This window comes from Pollicipes pollicipes, unplaced genomic scaffold, assembly GCF_011947565.3.
Source record: "Pollicipes pollicipes isolate AB1234 unplaced genomic scaffold, Ppol_2.1 Scaffold_3447;HRSCAF=4054_pilon_pilon_pilon, whole genome shotgun sequence".
In the NCBI taxonomy this organism is placed as follows: domain Eukaryota; kingdom Metazoa; phylum Arthropoda; class Thecostraca; order Pollicipedomorpha; family Pollicipedidae; genus Pollicipes; species Pollicipes pollicipes.
In genome coordinates this window covers 25589481-25603923 of record NW_023596297.1, presented here as the reverse complement: position 1 = coordinate 25603923, position 14443 = coordinate 25589481, and the positions used below count along the sequence as shown (strand labels likewise).

The window sequence follows — 14443 nt, the reverse complement described above, 5'->3', positions numbered from 1 at the left end:
GAACGTCATTATTAAATATAGAATCTCAGCCTACATTCACAATCCCCACGTACCCCCTCACCGAACCCTCACAGCACACAACACAGACCTCGCATCAACAGCGCCCTATGTGCGCAATAATTGACATAAGATTCATGTTAAAGTACAGCTACTTTGCTTTGCAGCGCATCAATCATAAGGTATTCCGTGCTACAAGACTGCAACGAAACAGAGCCATGTAATTGATCATTAAAGGCATGTATCCGTTCCAAAATTAGTTACTTTCTAACACTTAAGCGTTAGTTGACACGCTCGCTGTGTTATATTTCTACACTTTGTTTCCAAAAATCTTACCGCGTTTTAGTTTTCCGGCTCTACTTGCGCCTACAAGACATTTCTCAGCTAATCAAACAATCGCTCTGGCAAAGAAAGTTAACACGAAATATGTCTTTTCCAAGTAGGTACTAAAACAATGTTGCATCTACTTTTCCATCAGACTGCGACAATTGATTGCTGTGCTTATGTTCTGAAAATATATATTTCGAAAACTGTGGAGCTTCGTCGCAAATGACCGAGGGGCGTCTGAATCGTCGGCAGGCGTTGTTTACATCACACACGCGCGTGTGCAGCTTCGCCGGGTCTTGGATCGTTTGTTGCGTTCTCAAGCGCATGAACTTGAACACTAGATTGAAATATTATTTTTGGAGCTGATGAAGAATTGCACTTGAAAGATTTTGTTTTTCCTCCGTTTTCTTCCATACAACGCCATAGTGCGATGCGAAGTAGAGACATTCACGTAGTGCACTGGTACGCCCCCTCCCCCCGTTATTGGAAACATTGCGTACATTCATGTTTTTGTGAAGACATGTTTAAAACTGAAATTCGGCCTAGACACGTAAAATCGAATAGATCGAGAACATGCATTGGCTTATGCCATACACAGAATCTAATTAAGAGGAATTAACTAGGGTTTCAACAAAAATGCGGCGTCTTATCTTCTAAATTCCTGTATATGCCATTGATGTCAAATTTTTCCAAAGTAGCATGTGTGTGAGAGGGGAGGGGCGGGAGAAGATTCCGCGCTGTCAAGCCTCTACCGTTCATAATGGTGGTCTTTCGTCAATTTGTGCAGTGCAGTGGTTCGGAGTTTGGAATGTTTTATCCAGCACAGGGACAAACACGATCTACAACTCGACCCAAATATACTATTGTTGGTTACCTTTGCGAACCGGGCAGCATTTCAACCGGTTAGACAACATTTGCATGCCATGTAATGAAGCCTGCGTTCCCTCGGCGCGGCGTTGATGCGGGGTGGGACGCGGAAATTTTGACGCACGGGGGTTGCTAATAAGTTACGTTACGCATTTTTTGCCATTTTCAGCCCTCCAGTTGCGCACCGGTTATGCCGGATGAACGTTCCCATGGCAAAGCCTGTCACAAAAATATGAATAGATCTGACGTCTCTGAAAGGTAACGCCCGTTTGGGCCCACAGCGTAAATTTACGCTGTTTAAACGCTGCCCGCTTCACATTGTGATGCTTCGGTTAAGCTCCATCAAACTCCCTGCCCGCCCCATGCACAACGTAATATATGGATGGCCGCTGCCAGGTTTTCATACCTGATACGAGGTTGTGTCCCAGCGTGGGAGTCCACGGTCCTAATGATGATAGATTAATAAAGTTGCCTGCGGGACGAAGCTTTTTGGGTCATGCCCCCGGTGATGGTTGGGCGTGGATTTTGACAGTTTATGACATCCGTGGCGTTTTGAAACTTGCAAACGGGTCCTGGAAACATGTAAATGAGATACCGAGAAAACGATGGAAGAGACCCAACATCTACTCGACGAAAAGATGGATTCCAAAACTAATTTCTAAACTGCTGCTACTAAAGGATGAAATAGTGAGACTCTCCTCCATCTGACGTTTCAGCTTGCATTTCGGGCACGCGATGTCGACGAGTCTGTCTCTTTCAGTCGAGCTTGGCGTGAACAAACCGGTCGGGATGACACCGGCTCCAGACTCCGGGCCAGAGAATGTGACTGATAACTTCATCAAAGAAAACAGGGTGGCGGTGTTCAGCAAATCATATTGTCCATTTTGTGAACAGGTAGGCAGCCCTCACACTTATCATATCTCATTCCTTGACCTCGCCACAACTACAAGCGTCTTTTTTTGCACTGTGTGGTACCAGACCGCCGGATTCTTTCCTGCCATCCTGTAAGGCCCACGCGATGCCCACAGCTGGACTGTGTGTTCCGACAGGCACCTGACCTTTACGGCAATTGGTCAAGGGATCTTGAGCTGCCTCGGTGACATGATCTGACGGTTGGCTTGTGGTCGTGTCATGACTTGGTAGTGCACAGTCGGCCACGGTAACTTCGATGGCGCCTAGGGTGTCTCTCAGCCCGTGACCTGTTCTGAGCTCTTGACGGCATGGAGTTTTTATATTTGAATTACATTTTAAGGCCACTGGAAATTTAGTTTTTGTCTTCTTTCGCAGGTGAAGGAATTGTTCAGAAACCATAATATACCATACGAAGCACTCGAGCTAGACGTTGTCGGTAAGTGGAGCACGTTACCAAGAGTTGTCTATTAGAAATAGAACCGCTTGAACTGGCACAAATGCTACTTGAACGGAGCCCATAAACTGAACAATATCTGCAGCAATATGTGGGACATCTACGACGATAGGTTTCAAAAATGTTTTGTCACGCTTGTTAAAAGCTCACGGCGAGACGTGTACTCCCTCAAAATACGCGAACTCGAGAAGTCGACGTTTGATCAAGAGATGAGAGCAAAATGTAGGATATAGTTATTTGGCCGCTCATGGATCGTTATGACCGTCGCAATAGATTAGCACGAAAGCCTGTCTGCCTTAGATCATCTCGACCAGCTTCTCAAGTCCTAATGTCACACTTCACCTCGAAGAGACGTCGACATGTCTACGTTTGCCCTCAACAGTGTGGCGCTGTGAATGACATTGATCCGGATTCTCGACATTTCAAGGCTATGCTGATGCTTAGACAGAGCATAACATCGTGGTTTACCGGTCAGCGGTCCCTTGATGTGATTTGTAAACCATCGTAACGAGTAAATATGAAAGCCTGGAGGGGGGGGGGGGGGGGGCATGCCACCTCTTAGCTGTGTCACTGTCGGTAGCAGAAGGTGATCATAATCTTTAAGTCACGAAATGTCACACGTCCCGGTCATTGCGCCGCATAATGCACTACTGTTGTACGCGTGCGTCCTGCTCCTGCTGCGTGCGCACAACACACGAAACGGCCGCTCATGGCCGATACCCTTTGGGGGAGTTGATCCCCCCGGGCCCTTGCGTCGTGGTCGGGACGTGAGTTTTCTTGCGTTGCGCACTGTCCCGTTTGCTCGGCAGCTGACCCCGTCCCCACCAAAAAGTGTGTTGATTATTTGGTCTGCACCACTATGAAGAAATGTCGATATTAAATAGCTCACAAAAACGATAAAGAGCAATCAAATTGCTGCCTTTTTGCTCGCTTCGGTTCGGTTCACGACTTGGTAATGTGGTCTTGGCTCTACCTTAGTTACGGGAATCACGGATCCATTTAGATGCGGAACTAGGGAGCAAAACTGTTGTTGCTAAGTCCTGTCAGAAGAGTCGGGTAGAGCGCTCGTAGGGAACCCGGCCGTCAGAAATAGGAGGCCGCACAGACCCATAGCACTGCAAGGTGTCACTGCCGACAGAGAATGGTGCTGCCATCCAGAGTGTGCTGCTGGAGCGGACGGGCCAGAAGTCGGTCCCCAGCGTGTTCATCAACGGCCGACATCTGGGCGGCTGCGACACAACAGTCCAGGTGAGGACGGACAGGGTCGTCTCTGGCCTTGTCCGGCAGTGTCAGGTATGCTGACAGCCAAACCCCTACGTAAGTTGCAGCTGATGCCTGCTGGTGCTGGTGTTTGACGGTGTTGCGGCTGGTGTTTGATGGAACTTCGGTGCCATCGGGTACAGTCAGTGAAAACAAACAGTGACACAAAAGCAATGACACAGTGCGGTATTCGTACCAGAGTCATATGCGACAGGCATGCACGTGTGGTATTTCACGGAGCTTCTGTCTTGAACTGGTACTCGAGCTGGTTTCATTGGGGACTGAGGTCTCGCTGGCAGCTCGCGGAGCGGCTCTAGTGTGGGCAGACTGCGCCGCAGTACACCGCTGCCCGGCGGGTGGGGCGTTACTGGAACGCCCGCGACTAGTCCGTCACCGTTTGAGAACGGCGGGAGGGGCTTGAAAATCCGCTATGTTTTGACTTGATTACATTGAATCTGAAGCTTAAAATGTAACAACGGCCGCGATGACTTTTTCAAAAGTCCTGTCAGAATCGATCAGCACGAGAACGGCCTGGGGACTGAGTGAACTGACCAGGGTCACTGCCACGCCGGTCCCGGTAGTGTGCGAAGTGTGGGGCCGGCCAATGCTAGCCTTTATTCCGGTAAGCCGAACACTTGCATGGCACTCTTCGGTGATCGCCGTCCGTTTGATTCTTGTCGGCCGTCTCTAAAGAAGTTCAGGCCGGTCTATTGTAGTCTCCCTGACGCAAAACAGTTAGCCACAGCTTCAACCCCCCCCCCCCCCCAAACACACGCAAATAAATACATTTATAAATAAACGGCAAGACAAAGGGTCTCCAGTTGACAGCATATCTGCTTTGTAGACTCGCGTCATGTTCTTGGTGGGCCCGACAGACGGCAGACCCAGCACGGCTCACTCGCACCGTGGACCATCCGTACGCTCCGAGCGCAGTGTGACCGCTCGCTGTGATGTCACCACCTCACCAGCCGCGGCTGGCACGTTCCGGTGAGACAAGCCCGCCTGACAGACGCGGGCTAATTTCGACAGACTAGGGGTAAACTGAAAACGCTCCGCTTCGAGCCCATCCAACCCAGCCTAAGCGGTGTCGTGGCACCGCTGTGTGTCCGATCAGTGTGCTGACTGCACGGCGTGTGCGCCTGGCAGGCGCAGGCGGACGGCCGGCTGCAGGCGTTGCTGAACGCCGGCGCCGGCGACGCCCAGTACGACTACGACCTGGTGGTGATCGGCGGCGGCTCGGGCGGACTGGCCTGCAGCAAGGAGGCGGCCCGGCTGGGCGCGCGCGTCGCCCTCTGCGACTTCGTCAAGCCCTCACCGCAGGTGGGCGCGCTGTCCGGCCGCCGGGACGGCCCGGAGGGTCAGCTTGACCGCGACAGCGGGTGCGACTGTACATGAGCCTTGTGAGAGACTGTCTCTGGCTTCCACATGTGACGCTGCTTAGTGCAGTTGCCAGCGTTGCCTACAGACGAAAACATTTTAGCCGCCGTGTTGTTCTGGCGCCCGCTTCTTTCCCATGTTTCTCATCCTCCATTCCCCGTACCCGTCATAGGGGACCACGTGGGGGCTAGGTGGCACATGTGTCAACGTCGGCTGCATCCCCAAGAAGTTGATGCACCAGGCCAGCCTGCTAGGCGAGGCAGTGGGCGACGCCGAGAAGTTCGGATGGTCGGTCGATGCCCGTGAGTTGCGCGCGTTTGACACCGACTGGCAGCAGCGCAAAACAGACGGCCGTGTCCATAGCTGGTGCCAAGTCAGGGGCGAGCAGTCCTTCACAACCGGGGATCTTCGTGTAAACGGCTTTTGAAACGATTTTCAATGCTCTCTCCATTTCGCCCATTCGTTTCCAGGAGCATTCTTTCCTTGCTTGTTAATTTCACAAGCTAATGAATCAATGAAAGATTCGCATGTTTATACAACACTTGTTGTGTTTCTCGCAGTGGAGCAACTTCACAGCATACGCCCTCCCCTAGCCTCAGGTATCCGCATAATCAAATGATCTCGATTGGTGAAGACGAGGCAGCAGCCAGTGACAACACCGCCATCCGTGATGCCGTTTCCAGACCAGCACAATTGGGAGAAGATGGTGGAGGCCATTCACGCGCACATCGGGTCACTTAACTGGGGCTACAAGGTGCAGCTGCGCGAGCGGCGTGTCACGTACCTGAACGCATACGCCGAGTTCGTGGACGCCCACACGCTTCGGGTAGGCCTGCTGCAGTCGCAATATGCACTAAGTGTGTAAGTCATTGTGGGTTTACGGCGCACTCAGCTACTGAGGCTATTTGACGTTGCCTGCCTCTTGCCCTGGCGGGAGAGCGGGCACCGCGGGGCATTGAAACACATGTGATGGTAAAATGTTTGTAGTGATTGGTGGCAAACGCGAAGGGGCTGATTGTCAGAATTGTATTGCCCGCAGAAATTCTGCTGATCTCGACTACGCGAGCTTAGTTTTGAATGAAAACACTTATATATATATATATATATATATATATATATATATATATCGAATTCTGTAGAGACGCTCACCTGTCCAGCCATACAACTAAAACGCCTTTATGCCTTTTCTCTCACCTCCGGCAACGTTCGATTAAGATAAAATATGCGCCCAAATAACAGCCAGCATTCCAAAGCACCCTTTCGTAATGAGTTTTTAAATCTTCCGAATGTGTCGTCTCGTGTCTCTTGATAATCAGTAATGTTATGTAGGATAGTTATGATATTAAAACTATCGTTAGATGCACTTATGATAGTTGTTAGATAGATATTTCCTATCATTCGCGTGGCAATGGATATTTCCCAGCTCAAGCAAGCTGCTCTGAAATCCACTTGAAGCAAAATGAAGTTCCTCTCAATATTTTTGAAGCATCTTGCAATCATTCAAAGATAACACGCGCTTGGCGATGTGGAGGCGTTTCGGTTCACAATTTAGACTATGATTTTCGTAACTTCAGCCCAAGACACTACGACATTTACGCAACGTCTTGTGATGACTAGAAAATAACATTCGCTTGACACTTGCGGAAGTGTCTCATTTCACAAGTTGGACCATGGTTTTCGTAGCTTCAACTTAAGGCTCTCCTACAAGACACTCATACAGTCCTGGAACATTTTGTTATGATTCCAAAAATAATATGCGCCAGAGCTTTGTGAAGGTGTCTCACTTCATCATTTGAAGTTATTCTTAACTTAAGCTCAATGTTCTTGTACATGCCGGTGTCCTGGCTGAGGTATGATGTCAAACGTTGGCCATGACGACGGCCACATTCATCACTCACTTTAGGAACCTGTTCGTGACAGGAACTCGCATCGGGACGGAGCCTCCGCCACGCACGCGCTAAGGTGAATTCCGTCAGGGTCTCACAAGGCTTGCATTCACCAAATCCCGCGCATGCGCTGCGTACACGGTCAAACGGTGACGTGGGCGCCCCCCCCCCCCCCCTCCCCTTCCTCTTCCGCCGCCGCAGACGGTCGACAAGAAGTCTCGCGAGCGTCTGATCACGGCGAAGCACGTGGTGCTGGCGACGGGCGGCCGGCCGCGGCTGCCGGACATCCCGGGCGCCGCCGAGCTCGGCATCACCAGCGACGACCTCTTCTCACTGCCCAGCTCGCCCGGCCGCACGCTGGTCGTCGGCGCCAGCTACATCGCGCTCGAGTGCGCCGGCTTCCTGCGCGGCCTCGGCCTCGACGTCACCGTCATGGTGCGCTCCATCCTGCTGCGCGGCTTCGACCAGCAGATGGCCGAGCTGGTGGGCGAGCACCTGGTGCGGCGGGGCGTGCGCCTGCTGCGCCCGTGCGTGCCGACGCAGCTGGAGCGGCCCGACCCGGACGGACGGATCCAGGTGAGCGCGCCCACCGGCCGGCCGCCCTCTCCTTACCCGGAGCGAGCTTTGAGAATGCCGAGGACGGTCGATGTATTGTGAGCCAGGCCGGACGGATTTCACTTGAGCAGCGAGACAGCTATCAACAAGGGTGTAGTTTCGCAAATGATTGGGGACGAGGGAGGAGGCTGAACATAAAACAACGGAGAACCGCATTCACAAACTACACTAATAAGCGAGTTTCTCCTCGGACTTGCCCCCCGTTTTTCTCAAAGTTGGGGGAGGGTCTGAAGCTCAACTTGGAGATGCGTCACCCACGCCCAAAATGAATAGGACACTACTTCTCTCGTTCTCAACATGAGGGGCCCGGCCCGACCTGGCCGTTATGCAGTGCAGACACTTACGATTCTGCGTTCACGGATGGTACCTTCATGTAGTCTTTACCACTAAAAGATACTATTCGTGGAAAGCTATGATGTATAATTTGGAAGGAAGGTCTCCGCATATAGCACGTTAGAGCAGACATGGTTGATGGCGTGATTTGTCTGCAACATCCGCCCCGCACCGTACAATCCGGTTGAAAATGCAGTCCGGGGCCCGCTGGCGTCAGGTGGCGGCTCAGACCGCCGATGGCGAGACGCTGCACGAGGAGTACGACACGGTGCTGTTCGCCATCGGACGCACCGCCTGCACGGCCAACATCGGCCTCGACAAGCTGGGCGTCCAGTTGGCGGCCAAGTGAGAGGCGCGCGCCGCCAGACGGGCCGCCAACGCGACCGGCGCGGCGGTTCGTACAGGGGACGGAGTCGCCCGCTGCGCTCGGCGGGGCGTCGACTGGCGCGCCGGTGGATCGCGGGCTCATACGAACCAGCAAACCGTGCGGCGGCTCGGGTGGCTGTTGGGCTTCAGATGTTTTACTCACCGCCCGGGGACGTCGGGAAATGATCGCCGCTGCGGTCTGGGGAGTGCACAGCGCTGTGTCGCCGCCCAGCATGTAACGGCGTCCGGCGCGCGGCGATCATTCGCCGAGCGCTGCGAGCGGGGAGGCGTGTGCACGCTGGCACGCGGCGGCTCGAGCGTGCCGTGCCGTACCCCGGCAGGGACGGCAAGGTGCTGTGCGACGAGGCGGAGCAGTCGAGCGTGCCGCACGTGTACGCTGTCGGCGACATGCTGAGTGGCCGGCCGGAGCTGACGCCGGTGGCCATACAGGCCGGCCGTCTGCTAGCCAGGGTGAGCACGCCGCCAGGCGCGGCCGTGGACATCCGATACGGTGTGGTGTGTACAGCGTCGGTGCTAAATGACGAGTCGAGCCGAGGCCAGATCGTTGATGTTCGTGATCGCATTGGATGTACTCCTACCGAACTTAATGTAATGCAACCTAACCTTTTAAAGTCATATAAACCAAGGCCACAAGTTCAAATCTCATGTACTGATGTAAAAACTCAAAGCATGTGAATTAATCATGGCCGAAAGAGACTTCAGCTCTATGATGTCTGATGTTCTGCTTGGTTTTGTGCAGCTCGTAAGCCGCTAAAGGACACTGTTTGCTGAGGGACTTGTCAAAGTGTCTACGGCCTCTGTTACTGGTGCTCTATTTGTCTCGAATTCTGACCACTAGCTTCAAAGCACTGGATCAGTCGCCCAGAAATGTCCACAAAATATGAGGAACGATAAGGCAGTATGCAGTTGGTGCCGTGCAATGTCCAACAGCGGCATACCCCCCACCCCCCTTGTTGGCAAAGTCGTCCAGCTCGCCGGGGTCGGTGAGGTCTAATTGGTAAGCTCTGCCTCCGAACTCGCAGCCAGTGGTGTAGCTGCTGCCATTTGTGCGGTGGCGCGGGGCCTCCGGCAGCGGTGACCGTCGTTGCCCCCTGTGCAACTTTTCCGTCCGATGATCCGCGTGCGCCGGCATTGGCACCAGGGGAATGTGTGTTTGTGAGCGTGGATGAATGTTTTTTTGCACCATTGGACTGTCGCATTGTAAGCGCAGGAGCGCACCTCGCTAGCTACTGTCCATGCCCCCCTTCCTTCGCGGGCTCCTGTTTGAACCAGCCAGGCCGTCGCCTCACCGCGCCGTCACGACTGGTCGGACACTGAGTCCCCACCCCCTCAGCGGCTGGTGACCGGCGCCACCGCGCTCACCGACTACACCAACGTGCCGACCACGGTGTTCACGCCGGTCGAGTACGGCTGCGTGGGTCTCTCGGAGGAGGCGGCGGTCGAGCGCTACGGCGAGCACGACGTCGAGGTGTACCACCAGTACTTTACGCCGCTCGAGCACACGGTGCCGCAGCGTGACGAGAACGCCTCCTACGGCAAGCTGGTGTGCGTCAAGAGCCAGCAGGTGAGTCACGGACGGCGCCGGGCCGGGGCAGAGGTAGGCGCGGGCCCGGACGACGGGCGGAGTGCAGGGCCGTCTGCTGCACACGCGATCAGCCTTTAAAGTCGGGACCGTGACGACTGTAGTCCTTCATATGCTCAGATTTAGCTCGTACGACAGCACAACATCGATGCGAAACCCGTGTATGTTTGGTGGCGTTTGGGGTCGGAATGGATCGATGCTCCTGATCGATCACACCATACCACACGGGTGTAATGTGGGGCTAGGCGTGGTAAGAGCGTAATCCAGAGCGGCTGACGTGCGGCCAGCAGCTGCACGGGGCGTGTGAGAACGTAGAGATCTCTGCCTGCCGCGGCGCCGCCGCTCCTCCGCGGGTCAGCCGAGCCGTCTGGCGGCCGACCGGCCGGCCCAGAACTGAGCCCTGCCACCGGCCAGCAGGAGCGCGTGGTGGGCTTCCACCTGGTGGCGCCGCACGCCGGCGAGGTCACGCAGGGCTACGCCGTGGCCATGCGGCTGGGCGCCACCAAGGCTGATCTGGACGGCGCCGTGGGCATCCACCCGACCGTGGCGGAGGTGGGTCCCCCGGTCCGGAGTCGGCCGACTGGCCGGCGCTGCGGCGCGACGGCCGGACAGGGTTCAGTTCACGGTCCGGTCAGCTGATGGATGTGGTCCGACCGTGCTAATTTTGTCGCGGATTTTATTGAGGTGTTTCTGTGGGATTCGTGATGTCGTTTTTATCATCGTGATGAGCCTCGTCGGTCTTTTTACTCTCTACTACTGTCAAGGACTGACGACAAATGGGTACGGCCGTAAATACGACATTTTGGCCCCCGGGGCCATTGCGCCACCAATTCACCGACAGCCTGATCCCTGTCCGCAGCAATTCACGTTCATGTTCATCACCAAGTCGTCGGGCGTCAGCAGCAAGTCGACGGGCTGCTGAGGCTAGTGTCGCCGGCGCCGCGCGGTCCCGGCCGGGCCGGGGCCGCGCCGCCGGCCGCCGCCCTGCACAGCTGACGGCCTCCGCGCGCCCCCCGGCGCCGCATGACGGCACGGTCCCAACCCTCGGCCGAGGAGGGCCGCGCCCGAGCTGCGGAGCGCCGTCACCGTACACCAGCGAGAGCTGCCGCTGCCCTCGTGCCTCGTCGCCCCGAAACAAACGATAGGTCTTGACCACGTCTGCCGCCAAGTTACTGCTGCTCTAATCCGTCTGTCGCTGTCATATCGCGGGGTTACTGATCTGTTGGATCTGTCAAATCGTTATGGCAGTGTTGTTATGCGTGGACGGCAAAGTTGTTGCCGTTGTCAACACAGTAGACTTTTATTGGCGGCAACAAATTTTCCGTAGCTTTGTGAAACGCAATGTGAAATCACTTACAATGCAAAGGTGCAAATACTTTGTTCGCGATGCATCGCTCATGCGAATGTCGTTATGTTTTTTAGCGACGTTGGTATTTTATTCCGAATATTTGCCGCTTGACAAAATGCGAAATCCTTGACAATGGAAGCGTGAAATACAAGTTTTTATCAGCCGTGTCCAATAGATGTTTCCCGAACTAAGTTCGCAACATTAATGTATCCTGGACTTTGTCATGCGGTTATCGTAGGATATTGAACTCGGTCTCAAATCTCAGTCTAAACGGATGCCAACGCCCGGTACCAAAACCCTTCCAACCCATGAAACCAGTGATACCCATGGACACTACAATCGCAATGCAGCGCCCAAACAAATGGGCAAGGTTATTATTAATCCGTGAGTGCCCCCATGACCTAACAGCCGTGATGCCTGTGGGAATATTTCCGATATGCTGGCTGTCCTGCAGCCACGGATCTCCCTTTTTTAAATCGGTTAGGGGACTAAGCTGACAAGGTCGACGTAACCTAGCCCCAAAACTCTGTTCCCCCTCGGATTCCCCTCATACGGACGAGAGCCTTTGCAACATTTGCGGTTACACTACCATCGCGTACCTTTATATACAAACAAAACTGGTGCTTTCTCGTTTGCTAAAACGGGTTCCTATTGCCACACCAATTGGTGAGGCGAGGTACCTATTGGTGCAGACTCACTGATGGCTTCTGCTGGCGCTGATCGCGTTCTCCATTCAACTGACAGTGACGATTGTGCGATAAATGCAATTGTCGCCGTTGAGGGGGACGTGGGCCAACTTTTCAGGGTCAATCGGCGCTTTCAAAAGTTGCCACATATGGCCGTCAATTGTTCTTTATCCCAATCCGGGTATCATGTGAAAAGCTCGCCAAACATTTGCAAACTGTCCAAACAAATGATTGAGTTGGCATGACAGTAACATTAGCCACATTCAGGATGCTGTTTGGTGCCAACTGAACATGCTACTTACGGTGATGCGTCTAGGCATTTAGTGCACGGGTGTCGATTTGTATTCTTTTGGGTGGGCCACTGCCCCCCAATGTTCAATCGGCCCTTCAATGGCGAGTTTGCCCCCCCCCATGTTCAACCCCACCAAAGCCGAGTTTGCCCCCCCCCCCCCAACCGTCTGGGGCCCAAGTTCATGTAGGACATTACGAATAACAGCTCGAAATTATATAAGATTTGAAGAAAGCTTCTACTTGCTGCTTCACAGCTAGAAGAACCAAAGAAAATTAAAACTGCAATACCATTTCCAGTTAAGTGCGCCTGACTACGTCAGTCGCACTTTTAAAACTGCGCGGTTGTTCCGCGTTTACTTGAGTTTTCTTGTTGTTTTTTTGCATGTACTTTTCGTGTTTTTAATTACACGATTTAAAGCTATGGCCAAAAGTAGTCTAGTTTTGTGCTATTGTAGGCATATTTTGTCATTCAGCGATTTTAAGTTACGCAAACCGCGGCAAGTTGTGTTGCTTGGCTACGACGTTTTATCGGAAAATGAAAACAAAGCAAGTTACAAGCCGTCTACATTCGGAGGAACCGTTGCAATGTGTCAACCTTCACTTCAACATGCATATCCAATCAAACCGTTGCAAAACCTGACGATCAACCCCAGCCGACCAAACCGATAGCGGTGATCGTCCGACCACGACCACCAACACCAGCCGTGTCGAACATGCCTAACGGGAGTGATGCACCTGCACCCCGCCTTGCGGCAGTCGGCTGGGATTTCCATGGCAGACATTGTCAGTCACGTAAATCAACATAAGTCTGCTCCTGAAGCCGTTCACGTCCAACAGCGTTTGAAGCCACATAACATCGACTCTACACCCATTAACGAAATCTGGCTTCGACGATCGACGTCAACAAAATCATGATGATGCCCAACGGCAATATCTTTCGCCGGGACAAAGCAAGCAAACGGATGAGACGAGGTCTGTCTATTCTGTTTGTGGGGAGGGGACTACAGATCCATAACATCACTGGGGGGAAATTGGAGCAAATTCAAGAGGTTATCAATTTTGTAGTATATTTGACGTCTGTTTTTCCCGTTCAACCTAACCAGTCATGTTTTACGAAACTCACTACCGTGGTAATTTTAACCATCGTGACACACGAAAATTCGTCTCCACATTATACTCCGGTATCAGGTCTGGAACATAGGGCTCATTTACCAAGCAGAGAAAGGGCTGCGATCCGCGCTTTACATTAGTCGAGCTCCCTAAGTCAATAGGTGGCTCCTGTGTCGGTCGAGGGGACCACAGTGCCTAATATGGGTTCAGTACCGACAATGAGGCCAGCGTCGACTTGGGACGGCGTTCGAGGAGCCCACAGAGGATCCGAAGGGTCCCCAGGACCGATGATCAAGTGCCCGATTGGGGGAAGGGGGGGGGGGGGCATAAATGCAGGGCCGGACCATCAAATGTCAGTTAAGGGTCCTCTTGCACCGATTAGGGACACCCTTGGACAGTGCGGGCCCCTATTTCGGTCAAAGATCAACGGTCGGCTCTGTGCCGATCTAAGCCATGGGGGGTCATTTCCTAAGCAGGGACAAGGTGGGAACCCGCTATTAATATTTGAGCTTATCCTATGAAGAGATCAACAGCGACAGCAGCACGAATATACAGATTTCACGTTTACTTGTCTAGTTCTACCATCCAGTTCTTGCAACGGATCGAGGTCCTATAAATGCTAATCCGTTTGTATCATAAATCGAATAATTGCAGAGATGACAAATACTTTCGGAACACCTTCCAAGCGTTCCAATTGACATCCTTACGCGTTCAAAGGTAATTGCTTCGTAAACGTTGCCGTTTTCGTCCGTCCGTGGCCACCGTCTAGTGTTAGACACGGAACCAACGCGGCACGGCCTCTGGAGACGGGAACGCTGGGCGTCGGGGTTTTTGTTGTACGATTTGCGGGCGCACGTGACTAAAACTGGGCTATGTTATTCTTCCCTTACTTCATTCTGAGCAAGGTTCAGCATTCTGAGACCAAAGCAGCTTGATGTGAATGCAAATTCATTGCCTCATTTTGATCTAAGATCCACGTGCACGATGCCCTGTACAACCCAGAAAAAAAAT

The 14443-nt window shown here is 53.1% G+C and overlaps 1 protein-coding gene across 1 annotated transcript; it reads left to right on the top strand.

The window, feature by feature from the left end:
- Positions 1-637: 637 nt before the first annotated feature.
- LOC119091413 (thioredoxin reductase 1, cytoplasmic) lies at positions 638-10919 on the top strand. Its single transcript, XM_037214195.1, has 13 exons — positions 638-786; positions 1952-2085; positions 2479-2539; positions 3696-3805; positions 4964-5137; positions 5367-5492; positions 5838-6020; positions 7282-7656; positions 8246-8373; positions 8736-8865; positions 9749-9979; positions 10415-10549; positions 10857-10919. The coding sequence occupies exons 2-13, from the start codon at positions 1981-1983 to the stop codon at positions 10917-10919; spliced, it is 1821 nt and encodes a 606-aa protein (XP_037070090.1). The 5' UTR covers positions 638-786; positions 1952-1980.
- The last annotated feature ends 3524 nt before the right edge of the window (positions 10920-14443 follow it).